Source organism: Epinephelus fuscoguttatus, linkage group LG17 (genome assembly GCF_011397635.1).
Source record: "Epinephelus fuscoguttatus linkage group LG17, E.fuscoguttatus.final_Chr_v1".
Taxonomy (NCBI): domain Eukaryota; kingdom Metazoa; phylum Chordata; class Actinopteri; order Perciformes; family Serranidae; genus Epinephelus; species Epinephelus fuscoguttatus.
This window is the reverse complement of record NC_064768.1, coordinates 26,126,618-26,146,103: the sequence shown is the minus strand read 5'-3', so window position 1 is coordinate 26,146,103 and position 19,486 is coordinate 26,126,618. Positions and strand designations below refer to the sequence as shown.

Below are 19,486 nucleotides of genomic sequence, written 5' to 3'. Positions count from 1 at the left end.
TATCAAATTAGGATCAGAGGCTCTCAACCATGCAATGAAGCAAACAAAGCCAAATAATTACCCAAAAGTTTGGAGGTTACTGTAGTCTGTACACAAATCCCTCTTAGTTGTAATAAAGTATCTGTCTTTTTGTGCAGTAATGTGTCCAACAACATGCTCATTTCTAACTACTGCTAGTTATAAGGACACGGGGTAATGAGTCCACCAACACCAATTTTTTTAGTAAGCCACAACCCAAGTGCTCTTGAGAAGTCAATCAGTATTCTATTGTAATGAATTAATAAACCACACTGAAATACAGGCAATAAAGGTAAGTTCCTGGGTAAAACCTTACTGTAAGTCCCCCTGTTTAGCACTTCTAAGCTGTATATAAACATTTTGTGAATTGTTTTAAACACACTCATGTAGCTGTAGCTGGCTATAAGGACATTTTTACATGCCTATTAAGATAATATTTGCACAAAGTCTGCCATGATATGATTTCAATTAGATTTAATTCATGGTTCAAGTGTTGCCAGTTTGTTTTTTCAGTATGTTTTGTTTGTCCACTCTCACTCTCTCTCTTTTCTCCGTCTTTGTCTCTCTGTCATTTTCCAACTTTGTATCCAGGCTTATTTGAGTATTGGGAATCAACACTGAATCAAAGCGTCCATGATCTGTGAACATGCATGCATGTACTGATGGGGATGTGGAGAACAATTACGCCTGGCAATCAACCCACCTCCCACGCCCCTCTCCGCCCAGTGTGCAACAAAATTGTCTCAATAAAAACAATCCTCTGAGCAATATGTTAGAGATCCCTAATTAAAATCATAGCCATGCTAGTTGAACGCAAAAGTAAAGGACAAAGGGCATTTATTGCAGCCAAGCCAAATGCAGCCCAACCAAGCCTGCTCACATTAACATTACACTGAGAACATTCTAATAGTACAAATGGAAAATGGTGAAATACTCACATTTACTCACAATATATTAACACAGATACTTCAAACACACTGTCTCTCACACAATCAAACATGTAGTCAAAAATGTATGGGGGAGAAGTCACAGTGGAAGTGGCTGTGATTCTCTCGAGGGCTGTCATACTCTATCTTGACACAAGGGGGCACTGGAGAGCTGTCTGGAGAGGCAGGGCTGACCTGAGAAGGCAGCAGGGATGCAGCCTGGGTTGGGGTGATCTCCACTCTGAGGCGAGAGGGCCGCAGCGTGGACACAGGAGGGAGGACGGCTGTGTTGCTGCTGCTGCTGCTGCTGGTAGTGTGTGTATGGGTGTGTGATGGGTGCTGGGAGCTTGCATATGAGGGCCCATGGTCCCCCTGGGTGAAGAATGACAGTGGAGGCAGGGTGGTTGAGGAGGGTGGCTGGTGATCTCGAGCACCTCCCAAGTTACCAGGGTAAGGCAGAGGGCACTGTGTACGCTGGTGGATGGCTGGCTGACTGTACAGGCTGCCCCATGGGTACGACTGGTAGGCTGTGATCCCACCTAGAGGGAAACACACAGATTCAAACAGAGATTACAATCACGCATTATGCCTCACTTTACCTTTCATATACCTCTGTATGTGTATATTTACAACAGGGCTGCTCTGAATACAATTTCTGGGGCTTGGGAGCTTCAATAATAATCAACAATGAACATTAATACCTTTGGTGGATGCTGAACATGATTTTTTTCTTACTATATAAAATAGGAAAAACCTTATTTACTTGTAGACCTGCACGCAGCCCCTCTTTGCCCCGCTCTTGCTATCTCTGTTTAAATGATACTGCTGCTCCAAGTGTTAGCTCTGCACCAGAGACAGCTAGTCATAGTTCGCCTGCACACACACACAGTGACGGGCTAACTGTTAGAACCGCATGGCTAACGCTACCTTACAGTTATCGAGTTTAATGACAGCGAGGCCGTTTCGGTGTTAGTGTGAGTTTGCTGGTACGGTTGAAAGGTTGTCGTTGGATATTAGCCGCTGCTGCTGTGTTAGCTCATGCTAAACGGGCAGATGCTGAACTGATTGTCGGGTGGGGAAATAGATTCTAACTCTGTGCACTAAGCACTAAGTGCTTACAGTAATGGATTCCTAATCCAAGACACTGCTTTGACAAAACCAAACACCTACTCAACGATCAATTATCCAAATGGTTCAATATTGAGGTTCGGCTCTAATTTATACTTCTCATTACCCAAATACATTAACTACATTCCTGTTTACATTCAGTTTATTCATTTAGAATTACTGTCTACAACAAATTTATATCACCTTGTTTTGTATTTGTGTTTCACTTCATCCCTGTATTTTAACTTTTAAATTAGATTCTCATTTAGTTTTTTACTTGCCCGATTTTCTTTTTAAATATTTCTAATGAGTATTGCTGGAGGGAGCCTTGGATCCAAAACTTTCATGGCTAATGACTGCTTCTCTGTAATTGTTGTGCTTATGATAACAAGCACGAATTCGCAATAACTGCGTCCACACACACACACACACACACACACACACACACACACACACACACACACACACTTGACCTCCAAGCCTCCTAGGGCAAAAACTGTGGCAGCCAAAGGGTGGGGAAATTTTTGTGGACTAACCAACTGACTAACCAGCAGAGCAAACTGTAACACTTGAAGCTTTAGGAGATGTGACAGTTGGGTTTTATTAGAGCTAATTTAGCTCTAGTTTGGGAGCAGCACCACACCTCAAACACCCCTCTTCCTGTCATGTCTATAAATGCCTACTTGCACTGCATACCTGTTTGTTCTCATTCTGTGCCCTCTGATCGCTTGGTCCCCCAAGCGTACGCCACACCCAGGAGTGACAGTGGCTCTTCCCCATCCTGCAGCAATCCTCTTGCTCCACTATTCTCATCTGTCTATCTTATTCTTTTCATATTCATTAGACTCTTTCACCGGGGCGTCCTACTGTCTGAGTAGTTAAAACACAAACCATATAACTGGAACTTTCCAGGTTTGATTTTGGCTTGGGACCTTTGTTGTATATCTTCCTTCTCTCTCCCCACGTTCGCTGTCTAGCTCTCATGTCACTGTCAATAAAAGGCAAAAATGCTGGAAAAAACTCAAAAACATGTCATTGCATGTTAGTTAATGGTGTGGCTGTTGCTCGACAACTGACTGCATCAGAGTAGCAGCGTGGGTAGAGTATCTTGGGGCATTCAGGAGTCTAGAAGTAAAAGTCTTGTTGAATATTCAGTGTTTAGTGACAAGCAGTCTGGGCACTTCCAAGGCTTGGATGGGTATGAAACTCGTCCAGTTTAATCATCAGTATATAAGATGAACATCTACATCAGAAACATCTGGTTCTTTTGAGTTCTTGAGCTCTGGGAGGTGCAACAGAGTCCTTCTGGCAACTGAAAATGCATTTAAGATGTCCTTTATCCAAAGTGCCATCGATATTCTTAACTCAGCAAAGTAACTGATGAGTTTCAAACTACAGGCAGACACTAACATGAACTGATTCAATGTGTTAAGTCTTTTTAATTACCTTGGGTATACGTTTGTTTTACTTACTGCTCATCTACTTTTTATGTTGTTGTTGTTCTCTGAAAAAAAGTGTGCCTAGCTGTCATCCCAGAGACTCACCATGATGGCCAGCCGACTGCAGCAGGATTTGTCCTGCACTCTGGGACTGGAAGTAAGTGTGGCCTCCAGCGGAGTACGTCACCATACCAGTGGAGTTTTCCCCAGGGCCAAAGGTCAGGTAGGAGGTAGGGTTGGAATCAGGAAGGTTGGGGGTGAGGTAGGGGGATGGGGTGAGATAGGCCATGCGGGGCAGGGATGCTTGAGGCTGAGGATGCTGGGGCTGGCTGGAGGAGTAGGAGGTCTGGAGATGGTAGGAGAGAGGGTTGTTGGCCTGCTGGCCTGAGCTCAGGTAATCCAGCTTCTCCCCGAAGTCAAATACAGAACTGTGGATGAAACAAAAAAGACCTTAGTCACAAACACACAGACATATGAATATAAGGTGTGCTACTGTAGAGATACTGTTAATGTATATTATGTTGTGTCTGACATGTCTGTCTTTATGTCACTCTCTTAAACTAGGGGCAAAGAGGAACATAAGAGGGTGCTGAAAGGACTGTAGGAAATGAGAAGCAATAACTTTATCCACACAAGGGGAGCCCAGCAGAAAGAGTTTGCCAACCTTTGATATATCCAATGATTATTTTGTCACTCACATCAGCTAGCTGCCATCACAGCACCCCCTTAAAGGCTCAGTTCATCCAAATGACAACATAACTTAGAGGCCGTTCCCTGTAATTGGGACCTGGTGTTCCAGCCCACTGCTGCCTACTGAACTACAGAGATTTAAAAAGGCGCCAAGCAGCACTACAGGGTAAAGTTGAGAAAAGCACGATTTTATGCAAATTTTCCCTTAACGCACTGCGAGAGACAACCAGGCAAGAGCCAGAGCCAGCATTTGTTTTAATGCAGGCTGAAACTGTTCATTTCTTTCCAGCTTGGGTGCCATTGTTGTTTTAAAACAGTTTCAACAACATGTATATCATTAACAAAAGAAGACTGCAAAAAGGCTATTCTGTACTTGGGAAGCAAACTGTACAACAATGAATAAACAACTTGCTCATGTGTAGCATACAGAGGCTACGTCAGAAAAAGAAGTGTACTGAAGTGAATATGTAAATTTCGTGCTCAGGGCAAAACACACACACACACACTACCTGCTACTTTCTGTCTGCATGTGTGAATGCATCATGAAGGGCCGTTCACACCAAGAGGAATAGCTACAACAATAACTATAAATACATCACTTTAAAAATTCAACCTTAAGTGAAAAGTGGAGTCCACAGCACAACTTCAACAACAGAGATACAGAAAAACAGAAAAACTAATAATAGCTATTCAAAATCCATTCAAATTTACAGGGCGTCATAGCTGGAGAGTGCAGCGCATGCTTGGTGCCACTGTTACAGAATGTGTGGATGCTCACATAATTATCGTTATAGTTACTGCTCTTGTTGTGGATGGCCTTAAGAGTGAGGCTGTATATATGCACAGCACTGCTTTGAGGTAACTGCATGCTAACATACACTCAATGACAAGGCAAACATACAGATGCTCAAAGATAATGTTTACCATGTTCACCATCTTATTTCAGCTGTTAGCATGAGGGTGATGATGTCGTTACTTTTGCAGCTATTTGATCATGAATGTCTTTTGTGCTCTAAGTATTGACAATAACATTTCAAACATTCAGATATACTCTTTACCAATCAAGAAAAATATCTATTGATATTGATATTAATTGTTTGTTTTCATATTATCTTGGGGATTGGGGGATTTTTCTGCTGCTGTGATGCATAATTGTAGTCTAACAAACATTAGTTTGTACAAAGCAATTACTAGCTGAGACGTCTCCCAGCATGATTTCTCAAATATTTCAGCATGCCAGCTGAAACTGACTCCCCACTATTACAAACGCCGTCTGAGGCATCATTATATCAGTATTTCACAGGATCCCTGCTCCTGTCTGCAGCTCTGTCCTCCTGTCATCTCTAGTACTTGTTGTCCCTGTTCAAATCATCTTCTAGTATTCATGTCACAGTCTGCTGTGAACCGAGCTGACCTGGTGTCAGTCTGCAGAGACTGGGTGTCACGATGGGCCAGAGCGGAGCCAGCCTCCAGAGCATCCAGGAACAGAGGTGGGGTGTGAGCGAGGGTGTTAAGGAGAGGGGGAGTGGGGTTGGCGGGTTTGTACGTCGTTGTGAAAAGGGGGAGACTGGCTCGCCGCAGGGGGGGAGGGCTGTGCATGGGGCGGGGGTGGTATTCTGCCAACCCCCCCTGTGATGAAAGCTGGTGCTGGCCCACATCCCTCACTCTGGATTGACCTTGGAGATGACACACAGAGATTAAACACTGAGATTAAAGCGACACTGTAGTTTGATTTCTGGGGAATTTTACTATCTCAGCATTCAGGGTGAAGGTCCACTTAGCAGCAAGTTTTACCTTGGCTCAACTTAACTCATGGATTCTTGCAGTATTAAGGTATAGCTTCCAAAGACTAATGGTTGGTCCGACTACATGCTGCAAGTTACGGAGTTTTAAGGCCACTAGTTTTATCATTATGAGTGAACTGTGATAAATTTAATTGTGCAAAAATTGAAATTATATATTTACGGCGTTTGTGAGGAAAACAATAACCAAACAACAAGGTCCTTCATCTTCGCATGCCAATCACACAACTGTTAGGATTTTATTTTGTACCATTTGTAGTATAAAAATGTTTATTAAGGAAACATTGCTCCTGAGCAAAGATTGTTAAAACTCTTAGCAGTGTTGAACAGTGTTGCACAATATACTTCATTTTGCACTTTTTTATTACAAATGGTTCCTGTTGTACATCGACTGCGTCTCCACTGTATTTGATGTAAAGTATGAAGTGTATAATTTGTCTTAACCTCCACTAAGTGGCAGTGCTAGCAAGGTAGCCAAGTCAGGTGCTTGTACGGAGGAAAGAGCAATGCCTCTACCTCACAACATCTACTAAACAACACAGCCTGTCATCGTCAGAACTAATACTATACTATACTACTTAATTATGCGTAACTTTAAGCCTTAATAAAATGTAACTGAGTGGGTTATACTCCCCTTACTGTTGTTATAGGAGGAAAATTGACTATAACAACCAAAACCTGTTTTGTACCACGCTGTAAACATGTTTATTTCTACAGTAAAGTTGGGCATTTCAGCATGGAGGTCTACAGAGGGTGACTGGCATCAGGAGCCAGCCTCAAGTGGCCAGTCAAAGAACTGCAGCTTTTTTGAAGCTAATACAGTTCCTATGTTGGATTAATTGTTCAGCTCCAAGGTGGCTACTTGGTGGGATGGTAATGAGCTGCATAATTAAATGAGATGTCTATCAGCAGCATCGCGCCTCAATATTACGCCTACCCTATATCGTAAATAGCATGGTAACAAACACATGAGAAAATGAGAGTTCCAAAACAACACATGTTAAACTACATTTATTTGTGGGTCTAATTTTGTTTTGTTTTTTAAACAGTTAAGTAGCTTAACAGCATAGGTCTACTATTAGCTATTCATGTCACTTCCCAGCTACGGTGACTCCATAGTGTCAAATAGAACACCCAATAAAAAAGGCTCACTCCTACCATACAGTTAGCAAACATAACATTGCCCATAGTGAACATAATGCCCCTAGTTTTAAAAAATCAAACTGTGATAGGTTGCTGGAGTACCGTTTAAGTGGAAATGGACAGTTTAAAATCTGGATTGTTTCAGTTTCAAGTATCATTTCAGTGCTGAGTATCCAAACACTAAACCCAAAATTTTGGTGGCATGACAACACTAGTGGAGAAAGCGCTATTTGTTTGCTTCTTGATCTCCTTTCATTTGCAAACTCTCTAGTTTCACACAAGGAAATAAAGGCATCCTGACTCAGATTAACTCCCACAGAAACCAAACTCCTTTTGAATAGTAATTATGGAGAATAATGACATAATAATGAGCAGCTAGTTTTGAATAAAATGCATGTGGATTTCGACACCTGGGCTGTTAAGGCTGGCCAGCAGGTTGCTGTAGGAAGACGGAGTCTGGTTGGACCGGGTGGGGAAAGACGGTGCTGTGGGGGCAAGATGGGGAGGCTTGGTGGCAAAGTGGCCAGAAAAACAGGGAGCTCCCTTACTGGAAAAGACAAAAACATAGGCAATAAGTCATACATCAAATTAAATACAAGCTGTTTGCACCAGGACAAAAAAAAAAAAAAAAAAAAAAAAAAGACGACACAGAGGGATAATTCTGTGATACCTGCTGGGTGCCAGTGTGGGCAGGGTGGGATTGATTTGGTGTCGTGGGGGGCTGCTGCTGCATCCAGCTCGACTCCGTCTGTATTCAACCTTTGATGTGATGGAGCGCTCTACTTTCCTCCACTTAGCCCTGCGGTTCTGAAACCAGACCTGGTTCACAGAATCGTGCAGAGGGAGACAGTAAAATGGGTATCAGGAAAAACGACTGAGGATGGCGGCAAGAAAATGGAGGGAGACAGAATGAGAGGGGAGGTGAAAGAAGAAAGTCATGAGACAGAGACAGGGAGGAAAAACTCCTTGTTCGCTAATTATTCTTTCCTCTGGGAGGTTCATCACAAAAAACAATATAAAGGAGTCAGGGAAATTTCTAACCATAATTCTTTGAGGCGTGACACCAACTGAAGCAGCAATGACTTTCCTCTTCTCTGTGTCAGGGTAGTGGTCCTCCTCGAACAAGGCCTCTAAATGTTCTAACTGATCTGCAAACATTATGCACACAAACACACACAGCAAATAAAGGTCAACAATTTGCATAGTCAAATCTGAACACACCTGGGCAAGCCAACAGTTCAGTTACCAGTACTGTAGAGTGTTCGTGTTTTCTTCTTTGGTGCAGGTGGAAGCAGGCAGCTGTCCACAGTCTCTAATCCCGGCAGCAGAGGGAAGCTAAGAGCCTGGCCTCGACCCTTGGCACTGTAGCGGATGGAGCGTCGGGTGGAGTAGACCTGGGTTATCTCCATCTGCCATGAACCAGACAAACATCACCTCATCTCAGTCAAACTAAATCAGTTAAATATTGTCTGATTTACCAAGTATCTCCTTTAAAATCAGGATTTGCTCATTGTCAGTTGTCAATAATCACATTTCTTTAGAGCTGAACACAATTTTGGAGGAAGCCAACAGGGAATTTTGTCTGCCAAAACACTGCTGAGGTGCACCGAGAAGTGCACAGTCCAACTTTTCAGCCCACATAAAGCAGTGCAACAATGATTTTCTGCGAATAAAAGCTGGTTTACAACTTCAAAGACCAAGTAAATTTCCAGTTTTGTCTACTCTCAAATATGACATTGATATATCTGTACTCCAGTGCTGCAGGTGATTTCCTGACACTTTCAACTGGTTTTAGTAAACTGATTAAAATGATTATTAAATGTCAGAATAATATAGAAAAAAATGTCCCTTGAAATTTCCCAGAGCCCTTGGTATTGTCTTTAAAATGCTTCATTTCACTGACAGTCTAAAACCCAAAGATTCATCATAATTTAAGAAAAAGCACATAATCCTCACATTTGGGAAAGCTGGGACCATCAAATTTTGCTTTAAGGTCAAAACCTTGTATTTGGTTGGACCTTGTATAAAATGGAGGACAGCTTTTAATTCGGAACAGGAAGTGCTGGAATTCACTCAGTCACGGACTTTCGCAACAGGACTGGCCCCCACTGTTGCGGTACAACAAAAAATTTATGTAAATACATCTCAAAATGAAGAACAATACACTCAGACGCACCAGAACAATAGAGGGGACCTGTTTTCTCTGGAGCTGTACCCACTGATCAAGCTCATTTTCACTTGATTTAACACAAGCCGCCCCTCTTAATCTCCGCTCGGTGATGAAGTCCCCGTGTGGCAGGTGGAGGCTGTGCAGCCATCAGCCACTATCGTATGGTGCCATAGATTTGGAATGAATAAATGGCAGTCATAAACAGAACAGCTTTTTACACCCCAAGAAGACGTAATGGAGAACTGTAACAGTCAATAAACAAAACAGCTCTTAACAAAAGTCCCCCTAAGGACATAATACAGGACTGTCAGCACCCACGGCTCTGTCAGCACCTATTCATTTCCAAAGAACCATGGCTGATTTAGTCCGACCAATGGTGTAACTTCATCACTCGCTCAGGGACAGACTTTCGTGCTTATAGGGCTGCTTTCTTGGGCTATAACCAAATCAGAATTATGTTAGTCAAATCAGATTCAGCCACTTCATATGAATATTCAATGATTCTTTTTTTTCCCTACAGAAAGTTTGAACAGGTTCAGCAGGACTCTCAGAGGAACAGCAGCATTCATGTAATATATGAAAATATGATAACTTTTTCTGTCAATTCTAGATCAGCATATTAAGTTGCTGTGAGCTGTAAATTCACCACTTCTAAGCAGAAGAGAGAAGATGATGTTGTCTAGGAGCTTTACGGTGCAAAGCTTCTTCCTCCTCTGTGCCAGGGCCTGCCTGTCCGCAGCTCCCTGTTCCAAAGAGTAGCATGAAAAGTCCAAAATCTAGGGACCAAATGTCCTCAGAAGTACACTGCACAGCACCAACTAATGATTTGAATCCCCGATTTTCAGGGGGCAGCCCTACTGACTTCACATCCTGCAGAAAATGGCTCAAGGCGGCACAGTGAAAAAGTGGTTAGCATTGCCGCCTCACAGCCAGGGGGTTCCTGGGGTGGGGGAGCCCACCTGTGCAGAGTTTGCATGTTCTCCCCATGTCAGCGTGGGTTTCCGGGTGCTCCGGTTTCCTCCCACAGTCCAAAGAGGTTAACTGATGACTCTAAATTGTCCGTAGGTGTGAACGTGAGTGTGAATGGTTGTCTGTCTCTATGTGTCAGCCCTGTGATAGTCTGGTGACCTGTCCAGGGTGTACCCCGCCTCTCAGGCAATGTCAGCTGGGACAGGCTCCAGCCCACCCGCGACCCCCAACAGGATAAGTGGTTACGGAAAATGAATCTGGACACAATTTTCTACGTGGAAGATAATGGCTGGCAGTAGGGGTGGGCGATATATATCATTAACGATAATACTGTCATTGTTGTTTTAACAATGTGCAAATTTACATTATCGAGTATGCAAATGACTTCACAAAAACAACTGAAAACACACGTTGAAAGGTTGAAACCCCACACATTCCCCGAACAAGAGTTATGTAACTTGCGTGCAGCAGCACGCCACAGTACGCCTAGGTGGTCACATGATCTCTCACTGGCACCTTCCCGGCAGGTTAGACTGCTGCTAAACAAACATTAGCGAGACCACATGGCAACACCGCCCACGGATGCTCCAGCAGCTTCGGAAGACGTGGGTCAACTGTAGTGATAGGTCCCAGCCTGTAAGGTGGGAACTCATGCTGTATTGTGTTGCAGGGGAACAATTAAAGGGTTGCTCAAGTACCTGAAGCCTGTGTGGTTCATGAGTGGTTTGCGGTTATACCAAATAACTGAACATGGTGTCAGAAGTAAAGTCAGACGCGAGCAACAGTACTAGTGACTTAGTCTGCATATAGCGACATGCAAAAGTGTCTAGTTGTAGGTCGGGAAAGTTCACAGTACTGGAAGACCATCTATGGAGCTACCTAGCCTAGCCACAGTTAGCTAAACGAAGTGGCAACATGGCACAGTTTCAAGTCTCCCTGCCAGAAAAGTTCACCTTCAAGGCTGAAGACTGGCCTAAATGGATTAAACACTTAGACAGATTCCGCATTGCTTCTGGACTGGAAATGCAAGCAGAAGAGAATTGCAGGCATGTGATCTTTGAAAGAGCAAAGTTTCAAGAAACGGGCGAGATGGCCGACAGTTTCATTACGGCGCTGCACTGCCTGCCTGGCGAAGCACTGCAGTTACGGGGCTCTACATGATGAGATGGTGAGGGACGAGCTTGTGGTGAGTCTGCAGGACAAACACCTGTCTGAACAGTTGCAAATGGAAACGCAATTGACGCTACAAAAGGCCGCCACCAGAGTCAAACAGAGCAAGCAGGTAAAAAAGCAGCAAGAAATGTTAAGAACATTTTTCCTTTAAAACATTGTGTCCATTAATATCATCCATGAGAAACTCAGGCTGTTAAAAACACATATTTAAAAGAATATTGTCTAATTATCGTTATTGTCAAAATCCCCCAAAATGTTTAAGCAATATCACATGAGAGAGAGTGATGTTGTACTGTGATATCGTCACGGCTGTGATTCGGTCGTAGGTACGAGGCCGCAACAAAAACAGTCCCCCCCCCAGCATTCAACGCTCACTGTAGCCATGGCAACGCAGCAAACACAGCAGGCAAGCCTATATGCTACGCTACTTTGTATTTACATTGATCTGCACATTTCCGTTGATTGTGCAGCCAGTGAAATAGGTGTCGGGTGAAAGCACGGGTCTAGTTGACTGTTGCTTGACAGGCACGACGGCTGACTCTGCGGTTTGATCAGACAGTATGTGGCTCCATCATTTCCTTTGTCCATGGATGGCTTCCAGTAGCTTTTCAATGAGCTCTCAGACCTGCGAGACAAACGTTGTTTTTTTTAGGGTGTGTCTATCAATCGCCATTGCGACTCTACAGTAACGTTACATAGCCTAGTTAGAGTAACATCTTACCGATGCCCACTGACTGTCATGATCTCCCTCGCTGAAAGTCCTGCATCTGACAGTTTCTGGATGGCAGTGGCCCTGAGACTGTGATTGGTGTCAACAGTTTGTGTCCCCCCTCCTTGCACATCTTCGGGAGCATCTGTGCCAGTGCGTTAACTCCCAGTGGAGCTGCAGTGTACCAGACGTTGTCTGTGGGGGCTGCTGTCATTTTAGGTAGAGGGCTTTTGCATCTGGTGGGATTTTGCTGAGGTATTTAAGCAGGGAAGCAACTGGGCAGAGGTGGTTTTCTGGCTCCTCATACATGGCACCTCTCCTGTTTTCTCTGTCTCTTTCCAACGGGTCTTTATGATTTTTAGTTTCCTCATTGAAGGACAAGGTGAAATATTTGGCACCGTTTTCATCCGTTTTTAACACGAAAGAGTCGGGTTTAAGGGCCCTATTCCCCTCCTTCCCTTCTCCCTCATCCTCATCTGATGACCACTCGTAATTAAGTTCAAAACTAATATTTTTAAGAAAATCCATGTCTTCTCTGAAGACCAGACTCCTTAAATGTCACTTGAGTGCAGCGGTAATTAGAATGTTGCCATGGCAACACGTCAACATCGATCAGCTGTTTGATGCGGAGTAATACATTCAGAGAGCGAACAAACTGTGATGTTGTACTCTAATATCGTCACATTTTGAATGTCTCTTGGCCAATCAAATTGCTTCAAATTGCTTGGCTGGAACTAAGTGTTGTATAATATATATTATATATTATTTTTTGCCCATATCGCACACCCCTAGCTGGCAGCTAATGGTGCTAACTCCATAAACAGCACTAAACATTGGCAACAGTGTTGACAGAGCTAACCATGTTAACCGAGGGGAACCAGAAATTGTGTGCCTCCATGACAACTTCGTCCTGATATCAGCCGTAAACGCCATATGAGCACAATGCAAAGCGGCTGCGATGAGCTAGCCAGTGGGATACACACATGCACTAGCATGCACGCGATGCCGGCCAAACCTACCACGACAAACCAGAGAAGCTCAGCTTACAACACACACAGAGGTAGCATCTCTCCATTCTCTCCTCAGAATACCATTACTCCACTCTATCTTTACATAGCAGTTATTTATGTTTATTTATCTATATGTCAGGGTGGTGAGCAGAGTCTTTCTGCACAATACAGATTACTACATGGTGCACTCATACTGGCAAATAGATAAAATACAAAACATTTTCCCCATTTCCCCTTTACATATTTTTAGTCAGATGAAATGATTTCACACAGTTTGACATATCAAATCCTGCATGTGCTTCTTCCAATGCTTCATTGAAGCTCTTTCGCCCACTGATATCACACTACACCACACACTGAGCCAAATATTCATATCCAGGATGCTATTTTAACAGCTGCATCATTAATACTGCAGAAGGTTGTAGGTGTGCATCATTTCATACATATTACACGGTAAGTATACGTGAGAGAGATGTTAACTATAACATGCAAACGTGTCTGTTGTGCTCAGGAGGTTAAACCTCAAGCTCTGCAGCCAGTCATTATTCAAACCCACAGAGGTTTATTTTAAAGTCTTGCGAACATCCCAAAGTTTCCGCAGATCTCAAATCTGTCAGGCTGAATTTGGGGGAAATGTGTCTCAAATGAAGCAGCGGACATGCATAACATTTCCACAGGAGTGAGTGTTGCAGCCATACAGAGAATGGAGAATTTTAGTTTGAATATTTTTGATACTGTATTACCATATAATATATAGTTTAAATGAAGAACTGCCACAATGTGATACAGATACAATCTGATGCAATCCAATATAGCTGAAATAAAGTCTACATTTTTGATGCCTATAGGTTTTTTTTAAACACTGTCACGAAGGTGTTAACTCAGTTATGTGTTTGAGCGCTGAGATCATAGTGGTGGCGTTGTACTGGATCGTATTACATACCAATCAGCCAAAACATTAAAACCACTGGCAGGTGAAGTGAATAACGCTGATCATCTTGTTACAGTGCAATGTTCTGCTGGGAAACCTTTGGTCCTGACATTTATGTGGATGCTACCTGACGTGCTCCACCCACCCGAACACTGTTGCAGACAAAATAAACCCGCTCATGGCAATGGCACTTGTCGATGGCAGTGGCCTCCCAGCAGGACTATGCACCCTGCCACTCTACATAAACTGCTCAAGAATGGCCCTAAGAATGAGACAAAGAGCTCAAGATGTTAACTTGGCCTTCAAACAGCCCAGATCCCAATCTGATTGAACATCTGAGGGACGTGCTGGTACCCCAGAGGTACTTCTCATCTTTCTCATGGTAGGTCCTCCTTGGATCGGACTTGGCTCTGACCTCTTAAGGCATGAGCACAGGATCTCTGGAGGGTGTCCCTTAGTGCCTGGCACCAGGGCGTTACTTTCAGATCTTTTGAGTCCCATGGATTGTGAGGTGGGGTAACAACACATCTTACAGATGTTTGCTCAGATCGGGATCCAAGGAATTGGAGGCCAGGTTGGCGCCTTGAGCTCTTTGTCTCATTCCTTGGACCATTCCTGAGGCGTTTTTGTGGTGTGGCATGGTGTATTGTCCTGCTGGGGGGGCACTATTACTGAGGAGTGCTGCTGCCATGAGAGGGGTATCTGGTCTGCACTGGTGCTTTGGTGGGTGGACCATTTAAGGTGGCATCCATGTGAATGTCAGAACCCAAGGTTTCCCAACAGAACATTGCACGGTAACAAGATGATTAATGTTGTTCACTTCACCTGTCAGTGGTTTTAATGTTTTGGCTGATGGGTGTATATATAAATATATAATATTCAGCACCCCTTACATACCTAAATAAGGAGGACAAAACATTTGAAACACCTCTAAATATAATGCAGTCCAGTATAAGACCACCTTTAAAGGGACAGATCACCCCAAATTCAGAAATGCATATCTTATCTGGTTTTGCTGCATCAATTCTGATACTTCTTTATAACTGTCCACCCTGAGCCTGACAGTGTTATTGGAGTGTAATGCTAAACCAGTGGAGTAGTCTTTTAAGGGGAAATAAAAGGGAACAGTGTGTGTACAGTGTTGTTTACTTTGTATGTTCACAGCTCATTCAGTGAGATAAACTGGGCAAGTGCTTGATAAACAGTGACAGTCTATTCTCACCTCAAGAGGCTGTGGGCCCTGCTGGGGGACACTGTGAGGTAGAGGGGGGCTGTGTGGCCTCTTTGTCCCGTGAGGCTGAGGAGGTGCAGGTTGGACCGAGACTGGAGGTTGTGAGGAGTACAGCAGGGGAAGCGACACCGTGGGGCAATACAGCCCTGTACCCCCACAGCCCATGTAGACAGGATCAGACAGGTCGCAGTTGTTCATCAGTCCAATGGCAGGCTCCGACAGAGCCGAGCTCTCCTCGGAGCTCATCGCTGTCACCTGCTGTATCTGACTCTCCTTCTCCTCCTCAAACTGCTCACTGACATCTTTCAAACCTCTCCTGTTTCTCACTCGCTCACTTTGCTTCTTACCTCGTCTCTTCCTACATTTTGTCTTCTCATCTTTCTCTTCTGGACCTTTTGTTTCTTTGTCCTCCTGCTTATCAGCGATTGTTTCCTTGTTCTCAATCATATTGTCCTCCATCTGCACCTCTTGTGCCTCCTCCGCTCCCAGCCTACTCTCTGGCTTCACCTGCTCCTCCTCTTCTCCCTCTGTCACCATCAGGTCCTTTTCTGACACAAGAACGTTCTCTTCTTTCTCCCCCTCCCCCTCCTTGTCTTCTTGGTCCGTCTCCTCTCCTACCTGTTCATCCTCCCTCTGATTAAACACTTCCTCCTCTCCTTCCCTCCTCTTCCTCCTCCTCTTCTTCCTCCTCCTCCTCCTTCCCTGGTAGTTCTTTGTTTCCAAATCCTGCAGTTCTGCACACAGAAGGCTCGGACAGTCTGCAACAGAGTAAAGTGAGAGTTTTGTTTTAACTTTTGTCCAGGTTCTGTAAAGCCTGGGCCACTTTTACTTATGTAACTTGTGGTCAGTTATCTGTACTCAATGTCTCTAAAACTCCTACGATTAATCAAAACCAGAAACTTCTACATTACTTTGTAACTTGCACCAGAGTGCTGCGGCCATGGAACAAGAAAAAAAGCTCATTACACCTGTCCTGAAATCACCAAGTCAGCTTCCAGTACAACAGCTGACTTTAAGGTTTCTTGGTCTGCCTTGGTTAGACATGCTTAAAAGATATGAACCACTAATCTGTCTCTCATACTCCTTCCGCACAGAGACTCAATTCAAAATTCGGTCAGGCTGCCTTTAGTTGTTTGCTCCCAGTTGCTGGAATAGACTCCCTGAGGACTCCAATTATTTTTAAAAGCAGCCTTAAAACATTTATTTTTTTCTGCTGCCTTCTCAATTATGTGTTTTACATCCTTTCTAATAGACTTAGTTGTGTGTGTGTGTGTGTGTGTGTGTGTGTGTGTGTGTGTCTTTCTCTGTGTTGGTGTGAATGTCTATTGTCAATATTACTCTCAAGTAGTAGCGATAGTAGTAGTAATTTCTTGTTTTCTTTTTTATTTAGTCTTCTTTCATTCCTTCTTAATCTTCATGTGAAGGACACTGCGTTTTCCCCAGTGTACGTCATTTGATATGTACACTAAATAAACCTGTGAGGCTGTGAGTTAAGTGTCTCTGTTTTATAAATGTGGTCTTGTTTTACTCATTCTCAAATATATGTGTGGTTCTGTATCTTTTCATATGACGTCTCTCTAGACACAAACCAGTTCATAACAACTCCTATTGGGCCACAATAGTATTAGCATTTCTGGGGAGAAATTGAGCCAGACGTTGTAAATACTCAGGGCTCAATTCAAACCCAGGGGGGTCCAGGGGCAGGCTCACCCAGGGAGATTTTCTTCTCCCCTTACGTCAGCTCTATGTACTATTGTTCAAGCCATTTGAGATAACAGAATGCCAAAAAATCTGTACAACATTTTGGGGAAAAACACGACATCTGACAAAGAAAACTTTTCAGGTTGTACGCCTGTGCCAACCACTCAAGTTGCAGTTTACATCCATGCCGGTCCAGACTCATATAACGATATAAAGTGAAGACTTTGGATAAATTTAATAAAGATACTGAGTATGTTTTTGGGTGAAACATGGATGCTCCACACGTATCTTCGTCCTGGCAGCACAAAAGATCTATAAATCAGCACAGTTTCAAGGTGGACACCTAATTCAGCTTCTGACCAAATGTCTTCCCCTCTGTTCTTGAGTTATGGTGTTGAATAATGGACGGGAAAGTGTTTTTGCAGAATATTATAATGTGAGGTTGACCTTTGACCTTTCAGATATGAGATGTCATAACTTCATCATTTGTGTGAAATGTTGTAATAATAAGCACATGAATTCTTGAGTTATGGCCAAAAATGTGTTTTGTGAGGTCACACTGACCTTTGACCATGAAAATCTGATTAGTTCATCCTTGAGTCTGGGTGGACCTAGGGCAAAGTTTGAGGGAATTTTCTTAAGGCAAAAAAATCAGACTCCATAGCAAGTGTGAAGAGGGCTTTGAACTAAGGCTGTACCTTAAGGTTTTTTTTTTTATTATCTGTTGCATGAATCTCCTAATTATTATTATCTTATTAATTTATTTTTTTTAAGATTATATTTATTGAGATGAGGATCATGGTCACAACAAGGGCATGGCAGATATACCTCTTTTCATATACATCCTCTTTCCAAATTATTCCCTAACTAACACAGAAAACATACTCCGCACTTCAAAAGGAAATACACACCAATCAAAGAGCTCATGGATTCCCCAAATTCCCCAGCTCCCAATCTGATCACACATTTGTGGGACATGCCAGTACCCCACCTGACAACCTACAGGTCTCAAAGGATCTGCCACCAACACCACCACAATAGGATACCCCCAGAGGTCCTGTGTCCATGCCTCGACACGTCAGAGCCAAGTCCAATCCAAGGAGGCCCCACCGTGGATCAGGAGTACCTCTGGGGTACCGGCACGTCCCACGGAAGCTCTATCAGATTGGGATGTGGCTAATTTAGAGGCCAGCTTGACCCCTTAAGCTTTCTGCTGGGACATTCTTGAGCAGTTTTTGTGGTGTGACGTGGTGCATTGTCCTGCTGGGGGGGCACTGCCATCGACCAGTGCCGTTACCATGAAAGGGTTTATTTGGTCTGTAACAGTGTTTGAGTGAGTGGAGCACATCAGGTGGCATCCAAGGTTTCCCAGCAGAACATTGTATTGTAACAAGATGATTAGTGTTATACTCTTCACCCACCAGGGGTTTTAATGATTAGGCTGATTGGTGTATATACACACATACACATGCACACACAAACACAAACACAAGTCAAAGAATCAGTCAAACAATATGAGAAAAAAAAGATAAGGGTTCACAGCATCACAGTTCTCAGGGCTCCTAATTATTTTATCAAAAACTAATTCATCCTTTGGCTTATAAAGAAAATAATTTTTAAAAAACCAATGCCCAAAGCCAAAGCTGACATCTAACCAACTGTCCAAAAAGGGTATTCAGTTTATGATCATAAAATACTTGGATAACCAACAATTATCTATTTATCTATCATATATTTTGCTTACTCGTTGCTTTAAAATGTGCACACAATTATCAGCGTTTAAATAATAAAAAATCATTATGTTAACTGTTTCATAATTCCAGATAATATTATTTGACTTTATATCAGTGAATAGTTATACTGATAATTTCACTCTAAAAGTGCCTATAGTGCAGAAATAACTTTAAAATGTTGGAGGAGTTATGGCTCTCATATTTCATGAGTCACGGTTGACCTGCAGGTTGAATAACACCTGATAAACTTCCCCCTCGCGAGGAGCTGCAGCCTGCAGTGACTTAATTAGTGTCCCAGCTGTGCAGCGCCTCGTGCCACCTCACCTGACCGTTAATTAACTGCGCACGGCTACCTGCGGCTAAACTAGCTAACCTGTCCCCGTCTACAAACACCGGGTCGTCAGTGTTAATAGCCGAGTTTTAAATTCTTAAATTGTCTCTGAGGAGCTGAGCAGCGTGGGAAGCGGCACCTCACAGGAAAGATTATGAGCTTTAAATACTCACAGGAAGTTTCAAAAGTCCTCTAAAGTTTAGGAAATGACACAGAAGTTGAGTAAAGTGTGTTTGGCCGACAGGTGAAAATGGCCAATAAACCAATAAAACAATTAAACATGAGCCTGAATGTTCTTACCAAAGTCTCCAGCTAAGTCACAGTCTTCTTCCATTGCGACACTCAGAAGCAATAACTGAACTAATAATCAATTAAGCAACGCAGGGTCGCGAGGCGAATTGCT

General features: G+C 43.2%; 1 protein-coding gene across 1 annotated transcript; it reads right to left on the bottom strand.

Annotated features, from left to right (window-relative positions):
* Positions 1–784: 784 nt before the first annotated feature.
* On the bottom strand, positions 785–19,486 carry LOC125904410 (homeobox protein NOBOX-like). Its single transcript, XM_049601785.1, has 9 exons — positions 19,384–19,486; positions 15,310–16,076; positions 8,372–8,534; positions 8,167–8,273; positions 7,796–7,944; positions 7,536–7,672; positions 5,595–5,856; positions 3,596–3,918; positions 785–1,483 (listed from the first exon to the last, which is right to left on the bottom strand). The coding sequence occupies exons 1-9, from the start codon at positions 19,415–19,417 to the stop codon at positions 1,023–1,025; spliced, it is 2,403 nt and encodes an 800-aa protein (XP_049457742.1). The 5' UTR covers positions 19,418–19,486; the 3' UTR covers positions 785–1,022.